This window comes from Enhydra lutris, unplaced genomic scaffold, assembly GCF_002288905.1.
Source record: "Enhydra lutris kenyoni isolate GAN:26980312 unplaced genomic scaffold, ASM228890v2 scaffoldscaffold25, whole genome shotgun sequence".
Taxonomy (NCBI): domain Eukaryota; kingdom Metazoa; phylum Chordata; class Mammalia; order Carnivora; family Mustelidae; genus Enhydra; species Enhydra lutris.
The window spans coordinates 7,444,852-7,460,434 of NW_019154109.1; the positions used below are offsets into that span (position 1 = coordinate 7,444,852).

At 50.6% G+C, this 15,583-nt stretch overlaps 1 protein-coding gene across 7 annotated transcripts in view; it reads right to left on the reverse strand.

Moving 5' to 3' along the window:
• Nucleotides 1-2,385: 2,385 nt before the first annotated feature.
• LOC111151087 (phosphatidylinositol-4-phosphate 3-kinase catalytic subunit type 2 beta) overlaps nt 2,386-15,583 on the reverse strand; it is a 64,778-nt gene continuing 51,580 nt past the window's right edge. For 6 of the 7 annotated variants that reach the window (XM_022508848.1, XM_022508851.1, XM_022508852.1 and 3 more), the window contains 10 exons: nt 12,994-13,163; nt 12,341-12,497; nt 11,892-12,001; nt 10,765-10,966; nt 10,218-10,342; nt 9,100-9,217; nt 7,202-7,283; nt 6,699-6,805; nt 5,136-5,264; nt 2,387-4,626 (listed from right to left, as the gene is read on the reverse strand). In XM_022508848.1, coding sequence (XP_022364556.1) covers nt 4,438-4,626; nt 5,136-5,264; nt 6,699-6,805; nt 7,202-7,283; nt 9,100-9,217; nt 10,218-10,342; nt 10,765-10,966; nt 11,892-12,001; nt 12,341-12,497; nt 12,994-13,163 — 1,389 coding nt within the window. In that variant the 3' untranslated portion in view covers nt 2,387-4,437. Of the gene's footprint in view, nt 4,627-5,135; nt 5,265-6,698; nt 6,806-7,201; nt 7,284-9,099; nt 9,218-10,217; nt 10,343-10,764; nt 10,967-11,891; nt 12,002-12,340; nt 12,498-12,993; nt 13,164-15,583 lie in introns of all 7 variants that reach the window. The other variant, XM_022508853.1, reaches the window with a different exon arrangement.

The window sequence follows — 15,583 nt, forward strand, 5'->3', positions numbered from 1 at the left end:
TTAGGGTCCTGGGATCGAGCCCCGCATCGGGCTCTCTGCTCAGCAGGGAGTCTGCTTCCCCCTCTCTCTCTGCCTGCCTCTCTGCCTGCTTGTGATCTCTGTCAAATAAATAAATAAAATCTTAAAAAAGAAAAATTTTAGGGGCACCTGGGTGGCTCAGTGGGTTGGGCCTCTGCCTTCGGCTCAGGTCATGATCTCCGTGTCCTAGGATCAAGCCCTGCATTGGGCTCTCTGCTCAGCAGGGAGCCTGCTTCCTCCTCTCTCTCTGCCTGCCTCTCTACTTGTGATCTCTGTCTGTCAAATAAATAAACAAAATCTTTAAAAAAAAATTTTTTTTTAAATTTTTTTGAGAGTGTGTGCGCAGGGGTGGGAGTGAGGGGGAAAGGGGAAGAGAGAGGGAGAAGTGACTCTCAACTGAGTGCAACGTCTGAGGCGGGGCTCGATTCCACAACCCTGACCTGAGCTGAGACCAAGAGTTAGAGGCTTAACCGCTTAACCACTTAACCCACTGAGCCACCCAGGCACCCCAGGGCGCCATTTTTAAAGTGTGGTCTTTTGACGGCAATTAGAATGACCTTTTGAAACATAAATTGGAGCACTTCAGTCTGTTCCTCAAAACCTTCCTAGGGTAGTCCCATCACACTAAGAAAATCTGGACTTCTGGGACGCCTGGGTGGCTCAGTTGGTTGGACGACTGCCTTCGGCTCGGGTCATGGTCCCGGGGTCCTGGGATCGAGTCCCGCATCGGGCTCCCAGCTCCATGGGGAGTCTGCTTCTCCTTCTGACCTTCTCCTTGCTCATGCTCTCTCTCACTGTCTTGCTCTCAAATAAATAAATAAAATCTTTAAAAAAAAAAAAAAAGAAAATCTGGACTTCTGACTGACTTCAAAGCTCAGCTCAAGTGTCTCCTTGTGAAGCCCCCTCAGCGTGCCCGGACCCCCCTTACCCCCACCTCGTCCTGAGACACCATGCTGTAATTCTTTGTTCCCAAGTCTGCCTCCCTAGCTGGACAGTGAGTTCCTTGAGGACAGGATCCTCATCTTTGTCATTTTCATGGCGACACTGCCTGGTCACCCAGCCTAAGCCAGAGAAGGCCCTCAGTGTGGTGGGCCGAACAGACAGAGCCCTCAGACACAGTCTAGCCACCAGAATCGCCTCCTGACTTAAGAATGCTGACTCATTTTTGACCTTTCAAGTCCAATCTAATCTTTGCTCCCCAATCCCAGCCAGTCAGGTTATTTCATTCTTGGCACCTCTCTTTGCACTCAGAAGACCCAACCTCCCGGGGTTCTTTTGTTTCTTTTCCCTGAGCAACCCTTCTGCCTCTACTCCCACCTCCCATCCCCACCCCCTCGGGGAGGGGGTCAGATTTCTGTCCCATTTGGCCAAGAAATTTCCTGAACTAAGACTTGCCAGATTCAAGTTCTAACTTTTAAAAGGCCCCTTGGGACTTGTCCAGACATCTCAAAACCACTTGGAAACCCGGCAAGATAGGTAACTTCTTAACTACTGTTTACTCCTGGAAGTCCCTTGGAAGCCCCCACAGAACTTCCCAGGGTGAAACAGGATACCCCACTGGAGAGTTTTGACAACTTCTGGGTTAAATGCTTAACAAGGGTCACATGGCCTCCTTCCACTCGGTGAGTTCCGTTCCAGGCCACGGTTCTGCTCTCATGACTTCATAGTCATAACGCATCTCAGAGGTTCGGTTTCCTCTTTTATAAAACGTGGTTGGCTAAATATCACTAGGCAGTAGACTTCTTTTCTTAAAGATTTTATTTATTTATTTGACAGAGAGAGAGATCACAAGGAGGCAGAGAGAGAGGGGGAAGCAGGCTTCCCGCTGAGCGGAGAGCCCGATGCAGGGCTCGATCCTAGGACCCTGTGATCATGACCTGAGCCAAAGGCAGAGGCTTAACCCACTGAGCCACCCAGGCACCCTGGCAGTAGACTTCTTAAATGCAGAGATTGTCCTGATTTATCTTTGGGACCCTCAACATGGTACGTTGTCCGGGGCCCAGTGCACAACTCCGGGAGCTGTATTCTTTGTGAACGGGGGCCTGCCACCAGGTAGCACTGGTAAACACAGTAAACATTTGTGGACAGAATGCATGAATGAACCATACTGACTTTCCACAGCAGCTGTAATGAAAAATGACATCACTTAAAATACAGAAAACACTCTGAAAACTGACAAATACTACGCCAACGTAAGGGACCGTATTAAAGATTACCTATAAGGTTGCTCCAGGTTTGGGGTCATCCCTATGTTCAAATTCCAGACCCAAGGCTGAATGGTTGTGTTCTAAGGCAAATCCCGGAATCTCTCCGAGCGTCTATTTCTTCATCAGTGAAATGAGGATACCATTCACCTGACTGAGCTGCTTTGAGGGTAGATCTGGCTGACGAATGTGAAATGCCCCATGCAGGGAACCAGTGCATCTGAAAGGCACCATTTATAAGACCACCAACCATTCGTATCTCATCTTGTATACCGGCTGTTTTCATCAAAAACATGGACCGATCTCAAACACGCTAGTTTTGTTTTTCTCAAATTTCATTTATTAGAAAATACAATTCCAGAGAAAGTAGCAGATACAAGGACGTCTGGGAAGTGGGTACAGTACACAGATCTCTGTAAGTCAGGGGCACAGAAGGTCAAAATAAAATGAGCTATGGGCAAAGAGCCAGTAATGCAACTATGGTCCATTCATCTGGAGAAGTTCCACTCCTGTCCCGACTTCCCCCATCCCCTTCCCGACAGTGGCAACCTGATCCTTGACATTTTGAACCTAAAAAGAAAAGTTTAGATATCCTTGCTACCCACCCCGTGGCTTCTGCAAATGGAGCTTCTTTCTCCACCTATGGAATGAGTCAGCGACGGGGGAATTTCTGATCCTTGGAGCTGACAAGGAAGCTGGGGAAGGATGGTTGAGGGTACGCCAATTACCTCCATGCCCCCATCATGGGGTACATGCAGCCAAGTCTGGTTTAGAAAGTTCCTATCAAATTCGAAGTCTCTCCCTCTTTTTCCAAGGAGTACAATGTCTGCAGTAAAGAGCAGGAGTGACTTGGATCCATCCGGGAGAGGACGAAGAGTCTAACAGCCTTGTCTCTCCCTCCCAGACCAGCTCCAGGGGATCAACCACACCCTCACTCCAGCCTCCTCGCAACCAAAGAACATCACTGGAATCCCCCACCCCAGGCTCCTCTTCTCTACTTAGGCATCCCTTGGGCCCCAGGCTAAATAGGTTTATGGCCCCACAGAATGAGGGAAATTCTTATTTAAAAAAAAAAAAAAATGACAGAAATGGAGTTTGGGGAAAGCAGCACTCAAAAAACAGAGGTGTGGCAGGTGATGGATTCCGAACCCCACCGGCTCCGCCCTGGCTCACATCTGCCCCGAGAGACCCCTGACCAGAGCCAGGACGCCCTTGGGTGGAAGCAAATCTGAGAGCAGAGGCAGCATTTTATCCCACTGGAGAAAAAAGAAGGGAGAGAGGCCTGTGGAGGAGCCCCCCCCCGCAATCAGCGTATGCACAGGGACAAGACAGTCCCCGGGGGGGCTGTGAGAATGGAGGAGTAGAAGACAGTATTCAGGGTAGTCCTAGCAAAGTAGGGGAAGATGAGAGGAAAAACTCCCCGAGAGAGCCCACGTCCCTGAATACAGGCCCTCTGCAGAGGCCCATTCGGAAGGCCCTTCCTTACACACGTAGGTATCACAGCGCTCTCCTTTGGAGGCAAAATCAGAAAGGCCCCTCGCAGGCCTCAGTCCGGCACACCCGCCCTCCCTGCCCCTCCCTGACCTGCCCTCCGAGAGGGAGGGCTCTAATCGAGGACCCACTGGGCCCCTCCCCAAGTAAGTCCTACAGACAGAAAAACAAAAACGAAGAACAGACAGGCGAACGAAACAGAAACCTAAGAAAAAGTCCAATAAGAACCTTAATCATACAAAAAGTCCAAATAGTCTGCCACTCTTGCCTTCCGAGGCATATGTGAAGTCCCTTCTCACGAGGCTTCCTGTCCAGTCAGGACAACATTACTATTTCATTTTTTAAAAATAAAAATAAAGATAATCCTTCCCCCCTCCCCCCAAATGCTACTTCATACACCACCACCCCCGCCCACTCACCCCAAACCAGGCATTGCTCCCTTGACACAAGGTAAACTTAAAACTTTGCTCCACCTCACAGCCACCACGGGGCTGCTCATCACAACCGACCCAAGTTCACTTGGCAGAGGAGGGGACAGCAGAGAGCATCTTACTCTCCCTCCCTTCTGTCACGGAGGCCCGATCCGCCTGGACAGAGAGGAGGCCCGCCAAGGGCACTGCCCCTTGGCAAGGAAAGGACACCTGAAGCCGGGGAAGAGTCCTCTCCCTTAGCTCCCCCAGCAGCCTAGGGTCCTGGGAGGGGAGGAGGGAGGGCTCTGCTGGGCTCACAAGGTCTCGTGACTTCGAGACCCCAGTGCAAACCAGCCAGTCTTCTCCTGGGCCAGGTCCAGCTCTCGCAGACGGATGTGCACCTCCCCGAGGAGAACGTTCTCCCAGAACCCTTGCTCACTCAGCACACTCAGCTGTAGCTCCCGCTGCTGCAGGTCTCCCTTGGGGATCCCATCGTACACCAGCTGCAAGCGCCCAGATTGGGAAGAGAGGGAACAAAAAAGGGAGACGCTTAGGGCTGTGGGGGTTTGATCCGGCTGAGGCTGAGACCACTGAGCTGTCCAACCACAATCGAAGGGGACAGAGAAGATATTCGGAATCTGAGAAGAGCTTTAAAAAACTTTGCGGAGGTCAGGCAGGTAAGGGCTTTGTACCGGGGCCACTGCTTATTGGCCAGGGACTCCTCCCCGCCTCCCCGCGGGACAGGGCCGAGGCCACGCTCCAGCTGTGGAATCCCGATCCTCAGAGCCAGCAAACTTGTTTACAGAAAGGGCCTGATAGGAAATATTTTAGGCTTTTGAGGCCCTACGATCTGGTCCCTGTCACGAGGATGCAATCATGCCGCTGTAACTGTAACTTCAGCCACAGAGGACACTGAAATGGACGGGTGGGACCACATTCCAGTTGGACTTGATTTCCACAAACAGGTGTAGTCGGCTAAGCCCCGCCCTAGCCCAGCTCATGCCCCACCCACCATCTCATTGTAGGTGGGGTTGCAAGTTTTCCGGGCCACTTTGGTTTTCTTCTTAGTGGTTTTCTGAGGGTCAGGGAGGAGGTAAATCTTCACATAGGGGTCCGGGTCATTCCCGTCCTGCAGCAGTTGCTACAAAGGGAATGAAAAATTTAAAAATTAAAAAAAAAAAGAAAGGAGAAGATGATTCCTAGGTCTGTGTCTTTATCGTCATTCCTGTGATCACCCCCCGATCCAGACTCTTATCCCCAAAGCCTGGCTTCTTGTGAGGCACAGGAATGGGCTACCCAGCTCATTCCACTCTGAGAGAAATCTCTCCCATGACAACAGGAGGCGTCCTATCAAAACATCAACCTGATTGCCTGTAATACCCAGTCTATACTTTTCACTCAAATGCTCCGGGCATGCCGTCCCTTGGTCTGTTTTGGCTGAGCCATCACGTCCCTATATATCTTCCTGCCTGGCCCAATGTCTTTGTCTACTTTGTCACTGGATCCAGGTAAACTCCAAGAAGTGGATGAGGAGCCAGAGATTATAAGCTGCTTGCTGAAGGCCAGCCAATTAGGGCTTCAGGCAGCCTGATCCTCTTAAAACTTAAAACTAGATCTTGTCCTGCCTCTGCTCAAAAACCTTCCCATGGTTCCTGTCTCACTCAGGGTAAGAGCCACGGTCCCAACTGTGGGACCCGGGCTCTGGTCCGCAGGGCTCTCTCCAACCCCATCAGCCACTCTTCTCCCCTCTGCTCCACAGTCTCCAGCCACAACAGCCCCGAGCACTTCCCGACACACCCCAGGCAGGCTCCTGACTCAGGGCTTTTGGATTTAACTGCTCCCTCTGCCTGGAACAATCCTCACCTCCTTCCTTCTGTGCTGGAATACCTCCTCGTCAAGGAGGGCTTCCTTGACCCTTCTTTATAAAAGTGCCACGACTTTGCTCCAGACCAGTATCTGTCCTCTGTTGCACTGTTTGCCGGAGCATTTACCACAATCTGTATGCACTCTTCCATTTAACCCCCCCTAACTATACCAACATTATCTTCATTTCAGTAAGGCTCAGAGTAGGGGCGCCTGGGTGGCTCTGTCGGTTAAGTGTCTGCCATTGGCTCAGATCATGATCCTGGGGTCCGGGAATCGAGCCCCATGTCGGGCTGCTTCTCCTTTACCCTCTCCCACACCCCCAAATGCTTGTGTTCTCTCTTTCTCAAATAAATAACATTCTTTTTTAAAAAATATTTTATTTATTTATTCAACAGACAGAGATCACAAGTAGGCAGAGAGGCAGGCAGAGAGAGAGAGGGAAGCAGGCTCCCTGCTGTGCAGAGAGCCCAATGCGGGGCTCGATCCCAAGTTCCTGAGATCATGACCTGAGCTGTAGGCAGAGGCTTAACCCACTGAGCCACCCAGGCGCCCCATAAATAAAATTCTTAAAAAAAAAAAAGAAAAGAAAAGAAAAGAAAAGAAAAGAAAAGAAAAGAAAAAAGGCTCAGCGTAATTAGGCTATGTACCAAAGTTGGAAAAGTACCACAAGAAAGATCGAGAACCAAACAAAGACTGTGCATTTACTTACCAAGCCCCGAATATGCATCACCATAATGAAGAGTTTATTGTTTTTGTAGGAGATGGACAGCTTCACCTCCCCGCCCACCTTCCCGACAGGCCGGGCCCATGAGCCGTCTATAGGGACAAAGAAATGCAAGAAAGGTCATGAGGCCAGTTTTGTCCCCATCTGGTGCCAGGCAGATGTTTCTGTTTTCTTCTCTCCACCCACCACCCCCATATCTTCATGGTGGGTTCCTGATACCCATGGGGGAACTGCCAAGTGATATCTGTGAACATGACTTAGAACTGGGTTGAGATGGTTTATGCAATGTGTGCGTGTTATCAGCTGAATATCATGACCCTGGGACACCTGTGTGAGGAGTTGTGGGCCCCACAGCCTCAGTGGGAAACCAGATCTTCTAGCCAGTAAGCAAAGAGACAAGTCAAGGGAAGAGAACTGGGAAGGGGTGGGGGCAGGAGAAACTACCCCTGGGAATAGCTCAGAGAGGTTGGCAGGAGAAGGCAGCGTACCTGAGGACTTGGGAGCTGGGCTGGTGCCCACAGCCTTCTCATCTCGGGGTAGGGGGTGAAAGAAGGTGTACACCAAATCACACTGAAATGAAATTGGAGACAGAGTCATTCTTCAATAAGACAATGGCCCCGGGGCACCTGGATGGCTCAGTGGGTTAAGCCTCTGCCTTCAGCTCGGGTCATGATCCCAGAGTCCTGGGATCAAGCCCCGCATTGGGCTCTCTGCTCGGCGGGGAACCTGCTTCCTCCTCTCTCTCTGCCTGCTTCTCTGCCTACTTGTGATCTCTGTCTGTCAAATAAATAAATAAATTAAAAAAAAAATAAGACAATGGTCCCATTAAAAAAAAGGGGGGGGGAACAATTCCAGATTACAAGAGCCCTATGAAATGGAATACCAAAGGTAGTATGCCCTTCTTGTTTGGATCATGGCTCAAACCAACCAACTGTAAAAACAATTTTGGGGATGGCAGGGAAACTTTGAATATGGACTACATACAGGATGATATGCTGTACTACTGTAGTTCTATATGAATACATCTTTATTTTTCAGAGTTGCATAGTGACTACTTAGGGATAGAATGTCATGATGTCTCTGACTGAATTTAAAACACTTCCATGAAAAAATAAGCAAATATGGCAAAATGTTAACTGTTTTGGTGATGGCCATTTAGGCATACATTTTACTGTTTCTCTGCTTTTCTGTTTGAAAGCTCTCCTAATAAAAAGTTTTTTAAAAAGGAAAAAAAACAAAAAAACAAAAAACCTAGGTTACATTGGGTGGAAAGCAGTCTGTTCTTCTCTGCTGCGCCCTCCCCCATGGACACACATACACTTTTCAAGCAGAGAAATATCTGAGCCAGCCCTGGACAGAGACTATGACCATTCTTGGGACTGTTTCCTAACTGTGTTAGGGAAAACAAAAACTAAATATGTGAAAATACCTACCTAGCATTAACAGTGGGGGAAAAAAATGGACAAACTCTAACTATCTCTCAAGAAGCAAATGGTTGGGGAGCCTGGGTGGCTCAGTGGGTTAAGCCTCTGCCTTCGGCTCAGGTCATGATCTCAGGTCCTGGGCTCGAGTCCTACCTCGGGCTCTCTGCTCAGCAGGGAGCCTGCTTCCCTCTCTCTCTCTGCCTGCCTCTCTGCCTATTTGTGATATCTCTCTGTCAAATAAACAAATAAAATCTTAAAAAAAAAAAAGAAGCAAATGGTTAAGGAGATTTGGATATTGCCAGTCAAAGTATTAATTTGGTACAGGTATTTAAAGTTATGCTTACTATAAATGCTAAGTGGAAATCCATTATAGAGTGATCCTGAAGCCATGACCAGTATGAAACATGTGCATACAGACAGACAGGAAGGAAACATGGAAAGAGGATGAGATGGTCTGTCAGGGGTTGGAACTCCTGATGACTTTGTTTTTACGCCCATTATAATAACAAACTGTAATACCATTTGCTTAAAAAAAAAATCTGGGCAAATACACACACTCAACGTGCTCAAAAAAACTCCTTTTCCTCAAGAAGAGAAAGAAAAAAGAAAAAAAAAAAGCCCTTCCTGCCCAAGATTCTGATCACTCCTAGCAGGCTAGGATCGCTTCTGATACCTGTCTGTCTCATAAATGTCTCTCCGTGTGCCCAGCGGCATGCTTTCATTGCATTTAAGGGAACGGCCCAAAAGGCGGGAGCCAAGACCCTCCGTCCCCCCCTTCTTTCCTTCCCCCCTTTCTCCTGCCTTTCCTCTCTTACACGCCTTCTCCTCTGCAGAGTGAAACACATCCTAAGAGCCAAGTCCCGTCCTTGACCGCCAGGGGGCACCCCATCCCATCCCATCCCACCCCATCCCACCCGGCCCCAGCACCTCCAACAGCCCAGAACAGAGGAGAGCCCACCCACCTCGGCCACCTCGGGGGCTTCACGGGTCAAGTGCCTGATGTAGCGGTTTAACTCCTCCCTCCGCCGCTCGGCCACCGCCTCTCCCCGCGAGCGGCCAATCACGAAGCGACTAGGGAAGCTGGCGAGGCAGGTGGGCCGTGGGAACGCAGGAGAGGCAAGAAAGGAAAAGAAGACGAAGAGGTGGCAGGCTTTTGTCACATTTCATTTGCGTTGTCAGCGAGCTGACCCACATTTCTCAGCAGCCAGCTCTATTCCTCCCACGGCTCCCCGGGGCAGCATCTCAGGCGGCAGTTCCAGGAACCCCAGACGAGAAAACCAAGCTGCGGGCCAGAGTCCTAGGGCTCCCGCAGAGGTGCCTTCGGGGCTCTGGAGGAGCCTGCAGTTTTCCCCATCAGGGTAAAAAATTCATCTGAAAATTCCTTTTAAAAAATGTGTGTGGGCATACACAGACATAAAATTTACCATTGCAACCCTTACGTTCAGTGGCATTAGAAACACACATGGCTGTGCGACCGTCACCACCATCCATCTCCAGAACTCCTTCAGCTAGTACAACTAAAACTCTGCACCCATTAAACGACTCCCTGGTCCTCCCTCCCCTGCCTCCCTCCAAGCCCTGGTGACCACCATTTTGCTTTTGGTCTCTAGGAATCTGCCTATTCTAGAGACTCATATAAGGGGAATATTACACGTATTTGTCTCTTTGTAACTGTCTTATTTCACGGAGCATAATGTCCTCGAGGTTCATCCCTGTTTTAGCAGGTGTCAAAAAGTTCCTTCTTTTTAAGACTTAGTAATATTCCGTCACATATATGTGCCAAATTTTATCTATTTATCTTTTACTCTCTAAAAGACAAGAAAGTTTGAAACATCTCGAGATCCATAGTTAGTCCTCTGCCTTTACCCACTATTTTCTCTCCAGGCAGGTGGACCCAAACTCATGTTTCAAGGCTGGACTAAGCAGGTCAGGGGACCTCAGCCAGCAGGGGGCGCAGTGTTACCACGCTCATTACCAGGCCAAGAAAACCAAGCCCATCTTGGACCCCACCATCCTGCCACCGCCTATCCCTTCTCCCTCCCTAGGATCCCCCTGTGCTGAGAGGAAAGGGGGCAGCTACCTGGGCAGCTGGGAAGAAGGGAAGAGCAGCCGTAGCTTATTGTGTAATTCCTGGAACTCCTCAAACGTCCGTTGGATGTAAGTGGCCTCGTGGGCGTTCTCTCGCATCACCTTTACCACATAAACCTGCGAAGGTCCAAATCTTAGAGAATATGTGCCAAACCCTGTGCACCCAATGAAGGGAGTGGGTAAGGGAACAGAAGAGGGAACGGGAGTGTGTGCACAGGCGTGTGTGTGTATGTGTTAGGGAAGCCCACATTCCTGAAGGAAAAGGGCAAACACGTCTCCAAAGCAGAAGATGATAGACAGTACACTTGGAGGAATCCAAAAGCAAAGATGTCCCGCATAGTTTCGTAGGACCCTTGGCCCAGAGGCAACCACCATGCAACTCAGCTCCCTGAGTCCAGCAGCCCACTGGGACAGGGGAGAGGCTCAGTCTGCAACCACTCACAACTCCAGTGGTCACTGCCCAGATGTGAAGAGACAGAACCCCAATACGCTGGAGGAGGTGGGGAGCAAGACAGGGTCAGACTGGAAAAAGCACTTACGTAGCCCTTGTTGGGGTGGAAAATCTTCTCATGGCGGCAGAGAAAAACATCACTGATGCGGCCAGAGCTCTTGAGCGTGTGTGTTCGGGGGGCGAAGGAAAGGGTCAGCCGGTCATCTGAGCCCGTGAACTTCATCTGAGCCAGGTTATGGATGAAAAAATTGAGCTTTGTGGCTACACTACCCAGGCTGCATTCAATCAACCTGTTGGCGCAGGAGGATGGGAAGAAAAGGGTGTAACCATGGACCCAGGTCCCCGCTGCCTGGACACGGCAATCTCAGTAAGTACCCGCCAACTCCGGAGCCTGACACCCAGCTCAGACAGAATCCTGTTCCCCGCATGACATCCTTACAGAGCGCATGGCCGGCACGCAATTATGGACATGCACCATTATTCGTATGAATCCTGAGGTTTTATCTCCCCTTGCTGCCCAACTGAGCCGAAGACAGTTAAACCAACGTAGGAGTTAAGGATTCCACCACAGGGTCAGCATGAAAACGTCTACGTACAGCAGACCTCCAGCACCATGGAAAGTTAGCGAGCACCATTCGCTTTAGAGATTTCAGATCAAAGGGAGAGGTTCTATGTGAGACCAACACAGAAAATCTAGTTCACCAAGTGTCAAAAAGAGTGCACAATAAACGGAGGCATCACCTACACGGACGGAACTGTAGACATTGAGTATAGAGACACTTCCTTGCTTTCATACCGTGTGCCTAAAAACATTGCCAAGTGTGGGAAAATGGAACCATGGAGTTCCATGTTTGGGTAAGTGCAAGGGTTCTGACCCAGAGAGCTGAGGACTGAGAAAAATCCATGTTCGTCCCATAAACAAAGTCTCTGACTGAGACTGGAGAGAATAAGTAAGACTTAACAATAGCTCTGTACACAAAGGTGAGCACCATATGCGGACCAGAAATAGAGTCAGAGAAGTCAAGGGATTTCCCTAGAAAGTCAGAGGCAAAGTTAGGACAACAAACACACGTAGTCAACTCTAGTTGGTGGCCACCTGAGCTATGCCTTTCCCATTTCCCTAGCCCTACTCCTGCCCATCAGGCAGCCTGGAAATGAGTGAGTCCGGGGTGGCAGTGGGGGGAGGGGAGGCCGGCCTGGAGTAGGGGGTGTTACCTGGTGAAGTAGGTGGTAGCGTTGGCTTCTGTGTCCTGAGGTCTCAGAGCATCATACACGTACTTGAGGTCCTCCAGGTCCGAGAGCTCGGGGATCCCACAAGACAACATCTAGAAGGAAAGCAAAGATGGAAAGCAGGCATCTGTAAAACCAGAAATTCTTGCTCCTTCCCCCCATAAGGCAAGATTTTTCGACAACTAGGCTCTCTAACCCTCTAGAGAGTGGCAGAGGGATGCTGTGGGCTGTAGCTGCAAGGCCACAGGAATGGAGGGGCTGGGGCAGGACGTCAGGCACCGCAGACACCACTGTTCCCAGTAGTCTGGGCCCTGCCTTTATCTAGACCTCAGCGAAGTAGATTTCTAGAAATCCTTTGAAGCAAGACAGGGGAGTCTTAAAGGTGGTGCCAGATGATAAGAAGGAGAGGTTCAGAAAGGGACAGAGCTCCTCACCAGGCCCAGGAGGTTGAGGAAGAGGTGGGTGTGCTTGCGAATGAGGTTGTAGGCTTGGCAGCAAAGGTCAACAAAATCATGGAAGCGGCTGGAAGGCTTGTCACCCCCGTTGATGACATACGCCATATCCGAGGTGAAGACAAAGGGGGCACGGTCCCTGGGCCAAGGGGAACATACAGGTAGAAGGTCAGCTTGGAGGAGGAAGCCCCCACCTTGTGGGGTGCATCAGGGAATGGTTCCCCTCATCACCTGTGGGAACCTGGAGAGATGGTACTCTCCCCAACTCTTCCCTTTTGCTTTTTCTACCTTTATCTCAAAAGACCCGCAGAGACATCCTTCACGGATTCCTTGTCTGTGCATTATCAGTAATTTCTTTCCTGGAGAGCTAACCGTATTCCCTTTGGCTATGCTCAGGGCTCGTTCTCCTTTGCTCGGGCCTCAGCGGGGAGGGAGAAGAGCTGGTCCCCACCTTCTTCCGGAAGGCCCTGCAGGGACTTGACCTCCTTCTCAGGCTTCTCTCCTCCGAAGCCGTGCAGCCCAGGGGCTCGAGTGCAGCCCCCTTCTGTGACAGGCCCGTGTTCCTCTCAGAACCACTTCCACGGACCTCCCCGGCCTCCACACACGGCCTGGCCTGGCTGTCGCAGACCCCTTACCGCTTGATGTTGCCGAACATCTGCGCGTGGCCCAGGAAGCGGCCGAAGTCTATGTGGAACATGTGGCCGGTGGTCTTCAGCATGATATTGTCATTGTGCCGGTCGCAGATGCCCAAGACATACGTGGCCACACAGCAGCCGGCGCATGAGTAGATGAAGTTCTCCACAGCCTGGGGGAGGGGGGGGACGGCAGGTGGATGGGAGGAGAGGATGGAAGGTGGGCTCGGAGGGACTCCAGGGGCCATGAGCCCCAGCAGCACCTCCCACCAGCCAGGTCAGCCTTCATCGGGGAGGGGTGTCCCCCCCCCCCCCCCCACACACAGACACCTCTCTCCTGTCTTATGGGCTGTGAAGAGACAGAAGGCTGGTGTGTCTCTCTCCACCACTCTATCTGCCATTCTTCCCCTTCTTCTAGGGAAACTGGCTGCAAAGACAGTGAACTCGCCTGGGAGCCCCGACTTGAGCAGCCCCGACTGACGAGACCCTAATGGCCAGGAAGACGGATGTTTACCACGTTCCCAAACGCTTGTGACCGTCTCAACAACGCTTGTGACTGTCTCAACTCAAGCACGGCCCTGAGGCAGCCGACTTCCGGGTCCCTTCCTGACCCCGCTCAGAATTCTCCAGGCTTCTCCCCGCCCCGTAGACATCTCCCATCCCCAGGATTCTTGGTAGCGGCTAAGTGCTAATTTAATTAAAGTCACTTCACCCCGAAGAAGGGCTGAGGCAGTTTCACACTCCTGCGGGGTGGGGTGGGGGCGGGTTTACACTTGAGAATCAGACATCTCTAGTTGGTAAACTGTGTGAGGGATATTTTTAAGTACAAAGCAGGAGGTGGGGAGGGGCTAAGGGGTTAGAACCACCTAATTTCATCTGGTCAACATCTGTCCCCTTATCTAAGAAATACATAAAATGCATTCAGCAAATGGCTACCTTTCACCCTCTGAATCCTCTTTGCGAGGTTTATAGAATTTCTAAGAATTCACGACTCATCAGCAGAGGGGAAAAATGGCATAGCCAACAAGGAATGTACAGACTTGAGAATGAGAGAAAGCTTCCCAGATAGAGAATGCGTGTCCTCCTTGTCTCTCTCTGCAAAATTTCTTCCCATCCTTCAGGGTGGGGATTCCTAGGCCCTCCCAGCTCCCGAAGACTCCTCCCCCTCTGAGCCCCTGACAGCCCCACTTGCCACCCCCATTTAAGCCAGCGCTCACTCTTTTCTCTCCCCGGGGTCCAGGGGTCTTAGCTCCCAGCAGCTTCTTGGGCATCCACAAGGCCTGTGTCAAAACTAGCCGCACGGAATCCCCCACCCAGTCCCTTGTCTAATTAAATCAGCTGGCGAATCCACAGGACTCTAAGAACAGAAAGTCTGCAAAGAGATCACAGAATGCACCTTCTAGAAGGAAAGGACTATTTCCAGGACAGGGAAATAGATGAATGAAAACAAGCCACTCAGTCAGGAGTACAACCTGTCACTTCCTGGTCGTGACCTTCATCTCCACCAACTTATCTTCCTGCCACAGACATTCTTTCCAGCTGGAAGGTAACCTTTTTCTTTTCTTTTTTTCTAAGATTTTATTCTGAAGTAATCTCTACACCCAATGTGGGGCTCGAACCCACAACCCCAAGGATCAAGAGTTGCATGCATGCTCTACGGACTGACCCAGCCAGGTGGCCCTACAGGGAATGCATGCTGTCTTGACTCACAGGAGCTCCGTGACTGTGGGTAAATGACTCCAGTCTCATCACCTAAGTTAGGCGGAGTGTCAGCTGCCGCAAGTCTCGCCAGACCAAGGGAGCTCTCCTGATTTAAGGGGTTTTTACTTGAGGGATGTGGACAACTCTCTTTGCTCAGGAAATGGCCAGGAGATGGATGGTTCTAGATCTTTCCTACTGGAAGTCAGCGGAAGAAACCACCAGCGCTCCTCTAGCAGAAAGCCGAGACGAGCTGACAGGCTGCCTTTGGAAGGCTGACATTAAACACAAAGACACAGACCAATGTCTCTATGCATTCTTGTCATGCATCCTTCTACCATGTTTATTATGACATAAGTCCAGCAGCAAGCATAGTGCCTCTGTGTGGTGGCCATGTCAGACCTAAAGAATACACCATAGTGGGGTAGAGGGGCGGGAGGAAAGAATCCATAGGACTCCTCTCCAAGGGTAGAGAGTCTCGAGATTGGCAATGTAGAGAGGGTGGGTTTTGAGGGATGGGGAAGGGAACACCTGGCTTTCCAGGCAGAAGGAACACTACCATCTTAAAGGTATCAGGAAAATAGGACTCTCCTAGGCTGGGGAGTAAGTTATCATTAAGAGGGGAGGTGCTGTGGATGGGACTGCAGGGGCGGGCCAGGCTGGATTACAATGCTATGTTGTGCCACACTATGGACGCTGGACCTATCTTTTAGGACACAGGGAGCCTTTGAAGAACCTAGAGCAAAGGAGTGACAGGAGCGGTTTATACTTTATTGAAAAAGCCACCTCTGACTTCAAGCAGAGGATGGCAACAGAAGGAGAAGCATTCCAGTGGTTCAAGGACAGCAGATAGCTGAAAGGAATGGAAAGAAGAGGACAGATGTGAGAGATGCTG